The sequence below is a fragment of the Salvelinus namaycush genome, chromosome 31 (assembly GCF_016432855.1).
Source record: "Salvelinus namaycush isolate Seneca chromosome 31, SaNama_1.0, whole genome shotgun sequence".
In the NCBI taxonomy this organism is placed as follows: domain Eukaryota; kingdom Metazoa; phylum Chordata; class Actinopteri; order Salmoniformes; family Salmonidae; genus Salvelinus; species Salvelinus namaycush.
In genome coordinates, this window is record NC_052337.1 from 45,954,509 (window position 1) to 45,973,189 (window position 18,681).

General features: G+C 43.0%; 1 protein-coding gene and 1 long non-coding RNA gene across 2 annotated transcripts; one reads left to right on the forward strand and one right to left on the reverse strand.

Annotated features, from left to right (window-relative positions):
- Positions 1-4,965: 4,965 nt before the first annotated feature.
- Positions 4,966-14,459, forward strand: LOC120025644 (solute carrier organic anion transporter family member 1B1-like). Its single transcript, XM_038970190.1, has 5 exons — positions 4,966-5,034; positions 12,499-12,597; positions 13,479-13,614; positions 13,918-14,050; positions 14,339-14,459. Exons 1-5 carry the CDS (start codon positions 4,966-4,968, stop codon positions 14,379-14,381), a joined length of 480 nt encoding a protein of 159 aa, XP_038826118.1. The 3' UTR covers positions 14,382-14,459.
- Positions 14,460-18,223: 3,764 nt separating this feature from the next.
- Positions 18,224-18,647, reverse strand: LOC120025658. The gene is made up of 3 exons (XR_005473028.1): positions 18,549-18,647; positions 18,386-18,442; positions 18,224-18,281 (listed from the first exon to the last, which is right to left on the reverse strand). It is a non-coding gene; the product is annotated as an uncharacterized LOC120025658 (long non-coding RNA).
- Between the last annotated feature and the right edge of the window lie 34 nt (positions 18,648-18,681).

An 18,681-nucleotide genomic window follows, 5' to 3' on the forward strand; every position in this document is an offset into this window, starting at 1 on the left:
AAGAAACATGAGCAATGGACCTTAGACTGGTGGAAATCTGTCCTTTGGTCTGATGAGTCCAAATTTGAGATTTTTGGCTTTCAATGTGTGTGTAAAGAATCCAGGGTGTTTAGTTGGGTCTACTCTTCATTATAAAACTATTTGTTGAATGGTTTAAAATCCGTCAGAAGCTGCTTTCAATTCATGGTGGCTCTGAATAAGACAGAGCTTGTTTTGTGACATTTAGCTCTATGAATGCCCTGTCAGCCTCGGGATTCCTGCAAAAACCTGCTTGAGTGAGGTGGGACAGGGCCATATGTGTTCCGGAAGGGTTTTTGGAGAAGATCAGGATGTCGTCGAGGTAAACAAAGACGAACCGATTCAACAAATCCCTAAGAGTGTCATTGATCAATGCTTGAATGACTGCCGGTGAGTTCGATATTCCAATGGTCATGACTAAATACTCAGTGACCACTAGGGGTGTTAATGGCAGTTTTCCACTCATCTCCCTCCCTGATTCTCACCAGATTTTAAGTGTTGCGGAGGTCAAGTTTGGTGTAGAATTGGGCTCCTAGGGCAAACTCCAAGGCGGCGGACATCGGGTAGGGGGTAACGATTCTTGATCGTAATCCTTTTTCAGCCCTCTAATCGATGCAAGGACTGAAGTTTGGGTCAGAGACAGAAACAAGGGATGCGTTTAGACAGGCAGCCCAATTATGATACTAATTGGTCTTTTGAACTTTTTTTGGCGTTGTGTCTGGAGCCCAGCTGTCTTTCGTCAACTCCTTCATGGCCTACCTCCTCCTCCCTCTGCAGTCTGGCACTAAGTGTGACAACGATCAGGTGGCTGGTCTGACCGTGTCCTACAACGAGTAAATGTGACATCTGATTGGTTGGTGGGTTGGTGGGTGGGTTGATAAAAACAAACGTTTTGATCAGTGGAATATGAGGGAGAGTTAGACCAAAACACACGTGGGCTTGTGCCGGGGCTCCCTCTTGTGGGAATATACAGTATGGTTGTTACTGAGCCAGGTTTCCTGGCTGTTTTGTCACTGTGTCACGACTTCCACCGAAGGTGGCTCCTCTCCCTGTTCGGGCGGCGCTCGGCGGTCGTCGTCGCCGGTCTACTAGCTGCCAGCGATCCTTTTTCCTTTTCTTTTGGTTATGTCTGTTTTGTGTTTCACCTGATTTCATTTTGGTTAATAAGGGGGGTATTTAATTCGACATTTCCTTTGGGGTTTTGCGTGGGATTGTTTTCGTTTTTATTAGCTCATGTTTTACAGGTGTTTTTCCCGAGACTGTGTCTGAGTGGGGTTTTCGTGGCTATTGCTGTAGTCCGGTGTTCCTGTTCTTTTTTGAGATAGTTGAATAACACGCCCTTTTCTTTGGAACTTGTTTCTCCTGCGCCTACATCTCCTTGGGGAGATCTGACACTGTGCCTATGTCAATGATAGTTCAGCAACAATTATTTAAGTGGATATAACTAGTGACATCCATAAGGGATTATAGCGTTAACCTGGATTCACCTGGTCAGCGTGTCATGGAATGAGCAGGTGTTCTTAATATTTTATACACGCAGTGTAACTCATTGGCACTGAAATAAGTTATTTTCAACCATTAACTGGGGCCTTGTTGAGGCCTTATCTAAGTAAGTAATTGCTGATTGACAATAAAGTATTATTTTGATGTATGTAAAAAATATGGTATGCAATTCCTATGTAGAGGAGGTTCTCTCTGGTAGTTGTTCAATATGACTTCAACTTTTATCGGGCACTCTTGTGAAATAGATGTTTAATCTCAGTGTGACTCCCTGTTTAAATAAAAGTTAAATAAAATTTAAAAAACATCAACACAAACACAGGATATGGGGTACACATGGTATCACATCATTACATACTAGGCCCTACTGCACCTGCATTCCAGCACCATTCCAGCATCTGGAATTGACTCAACATGTTTGAGGTGGGGGATCAATACATGTGGGGGAAGAGGTGGCTGTCGAATGTATGATTCTGATATGTACAGGTAAGTTCATTGTGTGTGTGGGGCGGTTGGCGTCCATGTTTGTGTCCGTACTCTGAGGGTGTGTTTGAATATGAATGAGCAGCAGTGTTGTGATGTGTCCTATCCCGTCCTTGCAGAGTGATCTTCCTTGGCCTCATCACATGTCTCAGTGGCTCCTCCTTAGGAGGGAGGGGGACACCACCACGGGACAGACCCCACACTCATCGCTAGAGATCGAACTTCAGACTCCCTCCAAAACCACTGAACCCCTCAACACACCGAAAGAGATTACGGTGCACACCCTTAGAGGGAGCCGGAACAGGATAACTCCCTCCAAACTCACAAAGACACAGAGGAGGAGGAACTATCCAACACCCAGGGAGAGAGAACGAGTGACCTTAGTCGAACACAGTCAGAAAGAGGAGGTGGAAGAGGCGTTAGATAGAGGAGGAGGTTACCCCAGAGGCCCTTCCTCCTGTTCATGTGAGCAAGAAAGAGCAGAAGGCTTCTGATCAGCCAAATGGCAGGCAGAGGGAGAGGTCATAGTGATTCACACCCACAGAGTGAAAGACAACCCACACAACCTCTTGGTTGAGATGAACCACACAGAGGCAGAGGGCCTTCAGGGCTAGCCAGTCAGCCTGCCTGCTCTGATCCTCGAGTTAATTGTATTTAAATTCATGTTCGTTAAAGATTTTTATTCAAGAATTGAAAAGTCCCATTTACTTAATGATCATTTTTCACTGTCTTCAACCCTCAAGAACCAGGGTGAGTCTGGGTCACCCTTTTACTGGGCAAACAACTTGCATATCGTCATAGACTAGGCCGGAACTTTAATCTTAAAACAATGCATTTTTTTTTTATAGTGAGCAAGAGATACGCTTTTTCCTTTTCTATGATGATTCAAATTTTTGGTTGCACCCCAACTCAATGTTGGTTGAGCGCCCTCTGTTTTTTTGTTGTCAAATAATACTTTTTTTTTTTTAAATGTACAAAGTAAATTATTAAAAGCATTAAAATTGGGATGTTTCCCACTTATTTACACAACCTACTCCACACTTGCAAAGTGAAAGTTTATAGAAAAGTTCTGAAATTAAGTAGTAAACAGAAGAAAAGCAGAATTGAGTCCAATTATTTAATAGCCTATGATTCAATCCCATTTTTGAAGGTCTGATGAATAATTAATATTGTTCCTCTTCCTTGTGGCAGGCGCAGCAGCACACTGCCCTCCAAAGCCTGCAAAATAATCGCCGGACTGCCCCTTTCCTAGCTCTGCATGGAACATCCAGGGTCACGTCCTTGGTGACGTGTGGGGTGACATCCGGGATGACCACAGCAACATCCTCTGGAAAGGGAAAAAAGAGGAACAGAATGTAAACATGCAAACCGTAGCTTCTAAACACTGGCCAGTTGAAAGGTTCTGCTAAGATGTCATGACAAACGGCACCTGTCAGAGTGCTGTCTAAGTGTTACTCACCTGCTTGGATGTCAGCTGGCAGAGTGGCGAAGACGGCCATCGTGAGAGTCCTTTCTTCAGGTGTGACGTCCACAACCTCCAAGAGGGAAGAGATGGGATCTGCCTCTGTATTAGGGGTGATGTCCACCACATTCAGGTGGGAAGAAGCCGGATCTGCCTCTGTATTAGGGGTGATGTCCACAACATTCCGGTGGAAAGAAGCCGGGTCTGCCTCTGTATTAGGGGTGATGTCCACCACATTCAGGTGGGAAGAAGCCGGATCTGCCTCTGTATTAGGGGTGATGTCCACAACATTCAGGTGGGAAGAAGCCTGGTCTGTGTTAAGGGTGACAACAACAACCCTGATGAGCTCTACTACTACAAGGCACCAAGATGTCATCACAACAAGCATCTGTCAGACTGCTCTCTATCATTGCTACTCACCTGCTTGGATGTCAGCTGGTAGTGTGGTGGAAACGGCCACCGCGAGGACAGGGGAGACTGGTAGGGTGGCTGGAGCGGGCTGGAAGCAGCTCTGCACCTCGTCCGCCACAAAGGCACAGACAGAGCTCATATAAAAAGGGCTCTGGAGGTCATCCGTGGAGAAGGACTGACTGATTCTCCCGAGGATCGACCACACAGAGTCAAAAGCAGCAGCCCGGGAGAAAGGTATGTGAGGGGAAGGGTCCTTTAACATGCAGAAGAGCTTCTCCACTACGGCCGCCACCATGCCCACGGCCATCCCGCTTATTAGGATTGGGTGCTCTGAATGGCCTTCCTCTGGCTGAAGCCACAGGGCCAGGAGGAGCCTGGGCACCACCTCCACCACCACTTGAGATGGGCTAAGCAGGTTGCTAAGGGGCTCATTGGACTGCTCGCCCAGAATGCTCCTCAAAGCTCTCTCCACGATGCTGTGTACTTTAGGATCGCTGACATCAACAAAAAGGAGAAGACAAAGCTAAACGATGTGCAATGTGCTCACAGAGAACACTGTCTTAGTCTGTTTCTGCGTAGTTCCAGATAAATGGATCAAGTCATATGCAGGGCAGTACATGGAACTCACATGTCAGCTGGCGAGGTGGAGTGCATGGAGAGGCGGAGCTTGCAGAAAGCCTTGTGCTCTATGTCCATCATTTTTAGGCAAGTGTTTACTTCCCAGGCCTGCAGTATGAAACAGGAAGTCCCATTAGTGTAATTTCACAACAGATCTATTCTGCTGTGCTATCTCGCTGTTGAAAGGCCAGTAAAAGAGCTCACTGACTTGTAGTATGTCTCTAACTCTCATTCTCTTACCAGCCGAGCGAGGTCGTTTCCCTCCTCCAGGGTTTCCTTCCACACCCTTCAAATAAAACACAGAGCAATTCAACTTTCCTGGCTTCTGATTTTTCTGTTTATATTACCCACACCTCCTGGAGTGCTGCTGGTGGCAAGGAATTGCAGTGAAGGTGAGTGACGTGGTACTCACCTCTCCCTAAGGGATTTTTGGCCTGAGACACCAGCCAGTTGCTCATGTGCTCTGTGTTGACATGGGGAGGGACCTGGCCTTGATTCTGGAGCAGCAGATAGTGGACCATGAGCTTCTTCTGCAAGATGAGGTAAGGTGTGAGACCATGCCACATCATGTCCTTTCAGAAGGGCCTCTCGCAACATTTCACAACTGCTCATGCCTGACAATTTGCAAGTGATATTAAGAACTCTTATGACCAACTTCTCTAAACTGTCTTGAAATACAACTCTCTTTCTGTTGTTTATGTTTTTGTGGGATGAATCTTGCCTGTTTATTGTAATATGTTTCCTCCCAGCAGGCCTGCAGAGTCTGAAAATAAAGGCTGCTTCTACAGAATTCCTTTGAAGATAATGAAAATAATAATGCTTTGTTATGCACATTATGCACAGGCATTTACAGTATGCTAAAATGAATTTTTCCTAAGATTACCTTTGTGGGACCATAAGTGAACTCCGGAATGCACCAAACCCTATCCATGGTAAGATGGGGAAGAAATGCAGCGCTATAGATATACGGGATGCTCTAGAGATAACAGGAATTAGTCGCGAATGATCAATGACTGTGGAGTCGTCCAATATGCTGCACTTAGAATTGAGTTGTAGGCGATGTTTGGCGCAAAATAGAACGTTTACATTCTATTGCCATGGAGAAATGGAATGTGTAGAACCTGTATAAATGGGTATGATTCTATGTCTTTATTTCGTGAAAGATTAAACTCTTTATTTTGTCATAATGTGTATATGAGGATGTAGGAACCCGTCCCGATTCATGGCGCGATTATCCAGGTGCATGTTGCTTAGACCTACTAATCCAACCTTGGTTTACAAGTTAAATACATAGATTTGTATAGGCATTTATAAACAATCGACCACTTCCATTTAAAGCAATGATTGTCAATTGAAAATGTGGTTGTTGTGTTATCCTGTTGTGCGCCTTGAGTGTCAGTCCCCTTAAGCACATTATTCCAATATTTCCGAGCTCTGAATTGACACAATGAACACTTTTGCAAAGATATTCGGTTAAAAATAAGAGTATGAATGACAATAAACGTATGACTTGGATTGTATGCATAATAGTGTAGTAAACAATATCGCTCAGCGTGGGAACTTTTGGAAAGTATCCGTTATAAGTCTCCATGGCACGTATCACTTCGTTGTCTTGTTGGTAATAGTAAAAATGCATGACAGTCCGCATTGTAATGGTCTAACAGGTGTTTTTCATTTTGTTTCTCACATTAAACAGACATTTGAGAACGGAATTGCTTACAGTTGTACCTATGATGCACAGACACACTAAAGCTGTACAGTGTAGTTTGAATAGTCAGTTTCAATTATTTGCAGATGTATTCCCTATTATTTACAAATCGAAAGATGTAACATTTGAAATGAATGTGGCAGAACAGTTAATAGAGTTCCTGTGGGAGTCTTCTCCTTCAGTCGTTTTGCCTCTTAGGCCTCGTTTCTCATTACATGGGATTTCCCCAGTGCCAACTTCACATGAGATGGCCGCTGTCTACTGTCATGTGGGGCTGGATGACAGATATCGCTGCTGTCCATGGTCCTGAAATATACAATCTTGGCTATTTGCATATGTACGACCGTCCAAACTTGACCCCACACACATACACACACATTAATGCTAATCTCTCACACACTTTTGAACATTGCACAACCTGCAACAAGACACTGAAAGAGCATTTTATTCCAAGTGTGTTTGTGTTTGAATAAAGACCCGAAGAATGAAATCAATGAGTGGATGTTGATTGGACAATGTATATGTACTTTGCAGAAGCCATTTTTTTGCATTCCCTGTAGCTTGTATTTTACCAGATTGCTTTGTTTAAACCAGAATGAAGATTTGGTCTGAGAAACTATGCCGATTATTGCATGATAGCTATTTTTTTTTTTTTAATAAGGCAATGTATATGTGACCCCCTTTCAAAGAGTCGCTCATTTATCACTTTCTTGCAGATATACAGTGCCTTCAAAAAGTGTTCATACCCCTTAACTTATTCCTCATTTTGTTTTCTTACAGCCTGAATTCCAAATGGATTAAATTATAGTTTTTGTATCATCTCACCCAGCTACAGACAATCCCCCATAATGACAAAGTGAAAACATGTTTTATTTTATTTTTTCAAATGTCTTGAAAATGAAATACAGAAATATCTCATTTACATAAGTATTCACAATACATGTTAGAATCACCTTTGGCAGTGATTAAAGCTGTGAGACTTTCTGGGTAAGTCTCCAAGAGCTTTGCACCCCTGGATTGTACCATATTTGCAATATCAAATCAAATCAAGTTTATTTTATATAGCCCTTCGTACATCAGCTAATATCTCGAAGTGCTGTACAGAAACCCAGCCTAAAACCCCAAACAGCAAGCAATGCAGGTGTAGAAGCACGGTGGCTAGGAAAAACTCCCTAGAAAGGCCAAAACTTAGGAAGAAACCTAGAGAGGAACCAGGCTATGAGAGGTGGCCAGTCCTCTTCTGGCTGTGCCGGGTGGAGATTATAACAGAACATGGCCAAGATGTTCAAAATGTTCGTAAATGACAAGCATGGTCAAATAATAATCAGGAATAAATGTCAGTTGGCTTTTCATAGCCGATCATTAAGAGTTGAAAACAGCAGGTCTGGGACAGGTAGGGGTTCCATAACCGCAGGCAGAACAGTTGAAACTGGAACAGCAGCAAGGCCAGGTGGACTGGGGATAGCAAGGAGTCATCATGCCCGGTAGTCCTGACGCATGGTCCTAGGGCTCAGGTCCTCCGAGAGAGAGAAAAAAAGAGAGAAGGAGAGAATTAGAGAGAGCATACTTAAATTCACACAGGACACTGGATAAGACAGGGGAAGTACTCCAGATATAACCAACTGACCCTAGCCCCCCGACACATAAACTACTGCAGCATAAATACTGGAGGCTGAGACAGGAGGGGTCAGGAGACACTGTGGCCCCATCCGATGATACCCCCGGACAGGGCCAAACAGGAAGGATATAACCACACCCACTTTGCCAAAGCACAGCCCCCACACCACTAGAGGGATATCTTCAACCACCAACTTACAATCCTGAGACAAGGCCGAGTATAGCCCACAAAGATCTCCACCACAGCACAAACCAAGGGGGGGCGCCAACCCAGACAGGAAGATCACGTCAGTAACTCAACCCACTCAAGTGACGCACCCCTCCTAGGGACGGCATGAAAGAGCACCAGTAAGCCAGTGACTCAGCCCCTGTAATAGGGTTAGAGGCAGAGAATCCCAGTGGAGAGAGGGGAACCGGCCAGGCAAAGACAGCAAGGGCAGTTCGTTGCTCCAGAGCCTTTCCGTTCACCTTCACACTCCTGGGCCAGACTACACTCAATCATATGACCCACTGAAGAGATGAGTCTTCAGTAAAGACTTAAAGGTTGAGACCGAGTATGCGTCTCTCACATGGGTAGGCAGACCATTCCATAAAAATGGAGATCTATAGGAGAAAGCCCTGCCTCCAGCTGTTTGCTTAAAAATTCTAGGGACAATTAGGAGGCCTGCGTCTTGTGACCGTAGCGTACGTGTAGGTATGTACGGCAGGACCAACTCGGAAAGATAGGTAGGAGCAAGCCCATGTAACGCTTTATAGGTTAACAGTAAAACCTTGAAATCAGCCCTTGCCTTAACAGGAAGCCAGTGTAGGGAAGCTAGCACTGGAGTAATATGATCAAATTTCTTGGTTCTAGTCAGGATTCAAGCAGCCGTAGTTAGCACTAACTGAAGTTTATTTAGTGCTTTATCCGGGTAGCCGGAAAGTAGAGCATTGCAGTAGTCTAACCTAGAAGTAACAAATGCATGGATACATTTTTCTGCATAATATTTGGACAGAAAATTTCTGATTTTTGCAATGTTACGTAGATGGAAAAAAGCTGTCCTTGAAACAGTCTTGATATGTTCGTCAAAAGAGAGATCAGGGTCCAGAGTAACGCCGAGGTCCTTCACAGTTTTATTTGAGACGACTTTACAACCATCAAGATTAATTGTCAGATTTAACAGAAGATCTCTTTGTTTCTTGGGACCTAGAACAAGCATCTCTGTTTTGTCCGAGTTTAAAAGTAGAAAGTTTGCAGCCATCCACTTCCTTATGTCTGAAACACAGGCTTCTAGCGAGGGCAATTTTGGGGCTTCACCATGTTTCATTGAAATGTACAGCTGTGTGTCATCCGCATAGCAGTGAAAGTTAACATTATGTTTTCGAATGACATCCCCAAGAGGTAAAATATATAGTGAAAACAATAGTGGTCCCAAAACGGAACCTTGAGGAACACCGAAATGTACAGTTGATTTGTCAGAGGACAAACCATTCACAGAGACAAACTGATATCTTCCCAAAAGATAAGATCTAAACCAGGCCAGAACTTGTCCGTGTAGACCAATTTGGGTTTCCAGTCTCTCCAAAAGAATGTGGTGATCGATGGTGTCAAAGGCAGCACTAAGGTCTAGTAGCACGAGGACAGATGCAGAGCCTCGGTCTGACGCCATTAAAAGGTCATTTACCACCTTCACAAGTGCAGTCTCAGTGCTATGATGGGGTCTAAAACCAGACTGAAGCATTTCGTATACATTGTTTGTCTTCAGGAAGGCAGTGAGTTGCTGCGCAACAGCTTTTTCTAAAATTTTTGAGAGGAATGGAAGATTCGATATAGGCCGATAGTTTTTTATATTTTCTGGGTCAAGGTTTGGCTTTTTCAAGAGAGGCTTTATTACTGCCACTTTTAGTGAGTTTGGTACACATCCGGTGGATAGAGAGCCGTTTATTATGTTCAACATAGGAGGGCCAAGCACATGAAGCAGCTCTTTCAGTCCTGAGCTACCTCCTAAATCATGTGGGGGCCTTGGGGAGGATTCTTAGGCCAAGGTCGTGGGCGAGGGTCGCCACTCAAAGGACGCTAAGGAGGGGGACAAAGACAGTGGTGGAGTGGTGTCCTCGTCCTGCGCCGGAGCCGCCACCGCGGACAGATGCCCACCCAGACCCTCCTCTTGAGTTTTAGGGGTGCGTTCGGAGTCCGCACCTCAGGAGGGGGGTACTGTAACGTCCTGACCAGAGTTCTTATGTGTTTTGCTTGTTTAGTGTTGGTCAGGACGTGAGCTGGGTGGGAATTCTATGTTGTGTGTCTAGTTCGTCTGTTTCTGTGTCCAGCCTAATATGGTTCTCAATCAGAGACAGCTGTCAATCGTTGTCCCTGATTGAGAATCATATATAGGTGGCTTGTTTTGTGTTGGGGATTGTGGGTGGTTGTTTCCTGTCTCTGTGTTTGTGTTCTGCACCAGATAGGACTGTCTCGGCTTTCACGTTTTGTTATTTTGTTATTTGTTAATGTTCACCGTTTATCGTCTGATTAAACATGTTGAACACTAACTGCGCTGCCTTTTGGTCCTCTCCTTCATCCCAGGAAGAAAGCCGTTACAGAGCGACACCAGTTGAGCATTCCTACAGCATTTCCCTCCAGAAGCCATGAGAAAGTTGTCCGGCTGCGGGGACTGTGTGGGGGGATTTATACTACTGTCTGTACTTACTGGTGGCACAGACGCTGTTTCATCCTTTCCTACACTGAAATTACCCTTGCCTAACGATTGCGTCTGAAGCTGGGCTTGCAGCACAGCTATCCTCGCCGTAAGGCGATCGTTCTCCTGTATATTATGAGTACAGCGACTGCAATTAGAAGACATCATGTTAATGTTACTACTCAGCTTCGGCTGTTGAAGGTGCTGACGAACCATGTCCAGATAAAGCGTCCGGAGTGAAAAAGTTGAGTGAGGGAAAAAAGTTGTGTTGGAAAAACTAAAAATATAAACGGTAATTAAAAAGTAAAAAGAAAAAAAGAAAACGTAAAGTTGTCAGCTAAAAAAGTAAGGTTGGCAACAAAACGCACAGCAACAAAACGCACAGCAACACAATATATACAGTACCAGTCAAAAGTCTGGACACACCTACTCATTTAAGAGTTTTTCTTTCTTTATTTTTACAATGTTTTACATTTTAGAATAATAGTGAACACATCAAAACTACGAAATAGCACAATTGGAATCATGTAGTAAGCAGAAAAGTGTTATATATATATATATATATTAATATATAATATTTTATATTTGAGATTCTTCGAAGTAGCCATCCTTTTCCTTGATGACCGCTTTACATTCTCTCAAACCTTTTCATGAGGTAGTCACCTGGAATGCTTTTATAATTAACAGGTGTACCTTCATAAAAGTTAATTTGTGGAATTTCTTTCCTTCTTAAAGCGTTTGAGCCAGTAGGTTGTGTTGTGACAAGGTAGGGATGATTTACATAAGATATCCCTTTTTGGTAAAAGACCAAGTCCATATTATGCCAAGAACAGCTCTAATAAGCAAAGAGAAACAACAGTCCATCGTTAAGACATGAAGGTCAGTCAATACAGAAAATGTCAAGAACTTTGAAAGTTTCTTCTAGTGCAGTCGCAAAAACCATGGAGCGCTATGATGAAACTGGCTCTCATGAGGAAGACCCAGAGTTACCTCTGCTGCAGAGGATAAGTTCAGTAGAGTTAACTGCACCTCAGATAGGAGCCCAAATAAATGCTTCACAGAGTTGAAGAAACACACACATCTCAACATGCACTGTTCAGAGGAGACTGCGTGAATCAGGCCTTCGTGGTCGAATTGCTCCATTGAAGCCACTACTAAAGGACGGACACCAATAATAAGAAGAGACTTGCTTGGGCCAAGAAACACGTGCAATGGACCGTTAGACTGGTGGAAATGTGTCCTTTGGTCTGATGAGTCCAAATTTGAGATTTTTGGCTTTCAATGTGTGTGTAAAGAATCCAGGGTGTTTAGTTGGGTCTACGCTTCATTATAAAACTATTTGTTGAATGGTCTAAAATCCGTCAGAAGCTGCTTTCAATTCATGGTGGCGCTGAATAAGTCTTGACGGAGACAGAGCTTGTTTTGCCAAGGAAAGTGAAAAGGACTGAGGGACAGCAAAATGGATAATACATGGAAAGGAACATGGAAGAACCTCAAAGAACATTGCATTTTCAAGATCATGTAACATCAAACATAACATCAAAATGCATCTTATATTCCTGCCCTTACAGAAAAACCACATGATTTCAACTTACATTTGATTTGAAATCATGTGAAAACATGTTTTGGAACACAACGTGATCACATTTTCACATGTGTAGTTTAATGTAATCACATGTTGCTTTACATGTTATCAAATTATCTTCAAATAAGATTACATGAAAACATGTTTTTGGAACACTTCCCGTGTTGTTCACATGTGAAATTCATGTGGTTTTTGCGTAAACGCCCTGCAGTTCCACAATCAAGGTTCTTAATAATGCTTTAAAATGCACATGTACGATTGTGCATGCGTAATGGGTTGAAAACAAAGTCACTAAAAACAGACACCCATTTACTATTTATTCCCCCCCCCCCCAATTTGTCTTAATTAATCTAAATTGTAATTTCTACATACTTTAGTGTTAGCAGTCCATCAGGCCAATAGATGGCGGTGTTGCACTGTTGAGGCAGGAGAAACAGCAAGTTCTGGCCAAGCGCTCACCATTCTGCAGAATAAGGATCAGAACTTTACAGAGGTAAACGGTCTGTTCTTTTTACTATTACAGGTATGTAACAGAACTTCCAAACGTTCAAATATATACACAATATGTAATAACATGCTATTTAACAACTTTGTCAAGATATTATCACGTTAGGAAAGGTTTTGCTTTGGCTTTGTGTCGAACTGAGTGAGCGAAGAACGTGATTTACATTGAGTGAGAGTATATGTTAGCTTGATGCTAGCTGAGGTAAAAAACGATTTACGAGTCACAGAGACTATGTTTACTGAGTAGCTTACTTGTGCTGGATTTTGTCTAGGATTTTTTTTATAAAGAATCCATTTGTTAGGGATTTCTGAGTTCGTTTTCCATGTTATTGGTTTTGTGTAAAATTGTGCTCACTAGCTGGTAAACTGGCCGAGCACGCTCAGTCTGGTGGACTTTTAGTGCATACAGTGAGAGAGATGATTTTCTGGAGGTGCCACTATCTTAAAGCTGAATGTATTGTTGTCAGTTTTCTATAGAGGTAGCGGTATATAGAAAAACATTCAGTTATTTATGTTTTCATATATAGGTGTTTCTATTGTATGAATGTGAAATACATGTGGTTTTCATGTGAAACCATACACTAAGACAGGGTTATTTGTGGAACACTTTTGAATTCTGCTTTAGGTAAAGTGCATTTATGTTGTGTAATTTAAAGTGTGCACTTGTTTGATGTGAATATTTTCAAAGTACTAACAAGAAAATAGACAATTGAACAAGAGAAAAAAAACATTCTTCAGAATAAAGAAAGCACCAGAACTTTGCAGACGTAAACTTGTGTCCGTTCTTTTTACTATTGCAGGCCACCTCAGCTACACATGCACTCTGTCTGCACAAGCATCCACGCATGCGCATACACATGGACAAACACACACTAATGTTCTCTCTCTTGTGTTTGTCAGCAGTTCATCGTGGCCCTGTCATTCACCTCCTTCACCAAAGCTGTCAGGGACCTACATGAAGAGTGCCATCACTCAGAGAGACACTTTGACCTGTCCAGCTCTCTCATCGGACTCATAGACGGCAGCTTTGAGATGGGTATCAACAATAACATTGAGTTGCTTGAGAATTCATGTAGTAAAAACCAGATACAGACTACAGTATGATCCATTTTTTTTGTGGTTCAATCAGAGTCTGCTCTCAATACTGTCCAGTTTTCTAGTTGTTCCTATTAATTGATTGACTGGCATTTGTCCATGACTCTACTGTCAAACCCCTAACATTGTTTTATTTGATGCTATGTTGTTGCAGCCTAGCATCCAAACTGATATATATATTTTTTTTTAAACAGTGTTTATAATTTGCGATTCCTGATTACTGTAGTGTTGTGGTTTCTTGCAGGTAACCTGCTGTTCCTGGCTGTGGTCAGCCATTTTGGGGCGAAGCTGCACCAGCCCAGGCTCATTGCTATGGGCTGTTTCCACATGGCTGTAGGATCCTTCCTCACAGGCCTGCCACACTTCTTCATGGGACGGTAAAACAACTGAAATACTGGTTAAACTTGTACTTGTAGAGATACTCCAATGCGGAGGATAGTTTCACTTTAGAAATAAAGAAATGTATCCAGTTGTTGATTAATCTCAGTTAACTTAGAACTAAAGTCTTGCGTAATTGGTCAGCTGCTTGATTATGTTTTGGGGCCATACATGGTAAGAGAAGGGATTAAGAGATGCTATAACTGACGTGGTAAGGTTGGACCCAGGTGCAGAGAAGAGACCAGAAGATGAAGCAGTGGTTCCAACCAGTGTCTCCACCCCTCAAGGGCCCACTTAACTGCCAAGAGCTCCCGGTTGCCTACATCGTAGTTGCCTTCCGCTGGTCGAGAACCGCTTGGAGAGAAAGGCGCATGGGTGCAGTTTCTTGTCCTCCTCGTTCCGCTGTGAAAGGACCGCACCAGCTCTGGTGTCCGAGGCGTCCACCTCTACCACAAAGGGACGAGTAGGATCAGGATGAACGAGGATGGGTCCGGAGGTGAAACGTCCCTTGAGCTATGAATGCCCTGTCAGCCTCGGGATTCCAGCAAAAACCTGCTTGAGTGAGGTGGGACAGGGCTGTATGTGTTCCGGAAGGGTTTTTTGGAGAAGATCAGGATGTTGTCGAGGTAAACAAAGACGAACCGGTTCAACAAATCCCTAAGAGTGTCATTGATCAATGCTTGAAAGACTGCCGGTGAGTTCGATATTCCGAAGGTCATGACTAAATACTCAGTGACCACTAGGGGTGCTAAAGGCAGTTTTCCACTCATCTCCCTCCCTGATTCTCACCAGATTTTAAGCGTTGCGGAGGTACAGTTTGGTGAAGAATTGGGCTCCTAGGGCGGCGGAGATCGGGTAGGGGGTAACGATTCTTGATCGTAATCCTTTTCAGCCTTCTGTAATCGATGCAAGGACTGAAGTTTGGGTCAGAGACAGAGAGACAAGGGATGCATTTAGACTGGCAGCCCAATTATTATATTTTTTCCACTAATAGGTCTTTTGACCAATCACATTAGATATTTTTGCATCAGCTCTTTTTTAGAGCATATCTGATTAGTCAATAGACCAATTACTCCAAAAAATTACTGAGTTGGGCTGCCTGTCTCAACGAAGCCATAGAAACCTGGACATGCTCCAACTGAAATTTTCCATCCTGTCAGTATTGATGTTGAATGGCATTAAATACATTTTTTTTTGTTCTCTCCCATCCCCTGTAGGTTTGTTGAACATGAGTGGAAATGAAACTCCAGCACACTGGTAGCACTATAGATTCGCGAGTATAACTTTTCCAGGTGAGTTGAACCTGCCTGTGGGTGCGGTGGGGATATTCCTGGGAGGTCTACTGATGAAGAGGTATAAGCTTGGCGTTGTGTCTGGAGCCCAGCTGTCTTTCGTCAACTCCTTCATGGCCTACCTCCTCCTCCCTCTGCAATCTGGCACTAAGTGTGACAACGATCAGGTGGCTGGTCTGACCGTGTCCTACAACAGGTAATTATGACATCTGATTGGTTGGTTGGTTGGTTGGTGGGTGGGTTGATAAAAACAAACGTTTTGATCAGTGGAATATGAGGGAGAGTTAGACCAAAACACACATGGGCTTGTGCCGGGGCTCCCTCTTGTGGGAATATACAGTATGGTTGTTACTGAGCCAGGATTCCTGGCTGTTTTGTCACTGTGCCTATGTCAATGATAGTTCAGCAACAATTATTTAAACATCATTATTACCAGCCATTTTCTCTGTCCCCCAGGTCCCCTGGTGTACGATGGCAGCCTGTAACAGAGACTGCTCCTGCTTGGCTGGGGAGTGGGACCCTGTGTGTTCAGACAACGGCATCACCTACACCTCCCCCTGCCTCGCAGGCTGCTCCAACTTTACAGGTTACGGCAAGAACACGGTACCAATACTATTAATGTACTGCGTGTACAAAACATTCACAGGGATTCTCGCCCATGTTGACTCCAATGCTTCCCACAGTTGTATCAAGTTGGCTATATGTCTTTTGAGTGGTGGACCATTCTTGATACACACAGGAAACTGTTGAACGTAAACAACCCAGCAGCGTTGCAGTTCTTGACACAAACTGGTACCCCTGGCACCTACTACCATGCCCCGTTGAAAGGCACGTAAATATTTTGTCTTGCCTATTCACCCTCTGAATGGCACACATACACAATCCATGTCTCAAGCCTTACAATATTTTTTAAAACATGTCTCCTCCTCTTTATCTACACTGATTTAAGTGGATTTAACTAGTGACATCCATAAGGGATTATAGTGTTAACCTGGATACACCTGGTCAGCGTGTCATGGAAAGAGCAGGTGTTCTTAATATTTTATACACTCAGTGTAACCATTGGCACTGACATAAGTTATTTTCAACCATTAACTGGGGTCTTGTTGAGGCCTTATGTATGTAAGTAATTGCTGATTGACAAAGTATTATTTTGATGTATGGAAAAAATATGGTATGCAATTCCTATGTAGAGAAGTTTCTCTGGTAGTTCAACTTTTACAGGGCACTCTTGTAAAATAGATGTTTAATCTCAATGTGACTCCCTGTTTAAATAAAAGTTAAATAAAATTAAAAAAACATTAACACAAACACAGGATATGGGGTACACATGGTATCACATCATTACATACTAGGCCCTACTGCACCTGCATTCCAGCATCTGGAATTGACTCAACATGTTTGAGTTGTGGGATCAATACATGTGGGGGAAGAGGTGGCTGTCGAATGTATGATTCTGATATGTACAGGTTAGTTCATTGTGTGTGTGTGGGGGGGTGTCCATGTTTGTGTCCGTACTCTGAGGTGTGTTTGAATATGAATGAGCAGCAGTGTTGTGATGTGTCCTATCCCGTCCTTGCAGAGTGATCTTCCTTGGCCTCATCACATGTCTCAGTGGCTCCTCCCGAGGAGGGAGGGGGACACCACCACGGGACAGACCCCACACTCATCGCTAGAGATCGAACTTCAGACTCCCTCCAAAACCACTGAACCCCTAAACACACCGAAAGAGATTACGGTGCACACCCTTAGAGGGAGCCGGGACAGGATAACTCCCTCCAAACTCACAAACATTTCGTTTTTGCAGGGGGGGTGTTGTAAGGGACTTAATACAGTTGTGTTCCAGACACTAGGGGGTACTCTGGTGAAGCCCATGGGAAATAAAGAAATATAGTTTAAGTGGATTGGTAAGAGTAAGAATGAAAAACTAAAGAAAGACTGTAAACAGCTGTTACCTGTGCTAACATGATTAAAAGTGAAGTAAACCGTACTTTTCAAGTTCTAGTTTATATGATAAACTCATTGGAAGGGTAACATATATACAGGATGTACATAAATGGGCATAAATACGTGACACAGAAAAAATATATTTTGACATTTAGGAATTCAAAATGCATCTAAATATATTTCGTTCTGTCTATGGAATACATTTTTTTTAAATGTAAAAAAAGTTTTTTAAGATATATGTATAAAATATACTTGTCTGTACAGTAAGTAAATGTAGGAAATCCAAAATGCACAAAAATATGTTTTTGTAATGTCTAAAATATATGTGTATAATATATACTTCTCTGTAACTTAAAGCAATGCAGAAGCAATAAGCATTGTAAATGATGATAGAACACATCAAATGAATGTGAATATGAGGACACAAAGGAGACATATAATTAATTATCTTTTAATACATTTTTAATGCTGAAAAAATCTATGTATGGCAAATTCACTCTGGGCAAATGGCCTGTTGGACAAAAATAGTTAACATCCTTGCTACTTCAGCCATTTGCTATGTTAAAGTAAAATCTCAGTTAATGATGAATGGATACAATTTGGAAGGATTTTCCAGAGTCATACCTCAGTAGGGTAGAGTGTCAGGTGGCACAACCATTGGTGCCATGAGGTCAAAGTGTGAAGGAGGGAGCAAGCCAGAGAGCTGTCTAGGAAGCAGTCCATGCCCATGGCTTGGAGGCTTTGAGTTGGTCCCATCATTGCATTGTAGGGTATCTGCTGCCCCATAGACCTGCTGGTAGTGGGAAAGGTGTTAGCAGGAGACCACCAGGGACATCTATGATCGGCTGAAACAGTCTTGGTTCAACCACATGTATTCTAAAGCAATATTCACCTGCTTTCAAAAGTATGGATTCACTCCTTTGGGGACACTTTCAGTGTTCCCCTGATATCCATATGTCCCCATCGGTGGAGGTGGTGGTACACACTTGTTCTGTAAAACACATCAACACATTTCCCAAATTGTTAGTAATATTATCACAGTTGAAATACAATGGTTGTTCACTGTTTTTAATTTCATTGAATTTAAGTGTGTACCTCAGCCTTGGGCTCAGTTTTGTTAACCCATCTGTGCAGAGTTGGATCCCAGACAATCTGAGGAAGAAGATATTAGCAATGTGAAGCAAGTCACAATTATTATTATTTTTAATCCACTAAATTGTCTCTACATAGAATATAGTGTTAATAACCTGTTCCTTACAGATCTGTCTTTGTCCTCAGGTAGATGAACCTCCTTCTTATTAACTCTTCCACTCCCAAAGACCCAGCTGAGCCAGCCTCCACTGTTATTGTGAACAGCAGGGGTCTCGGGTTCAGCCACCGGCCGGCTGCCA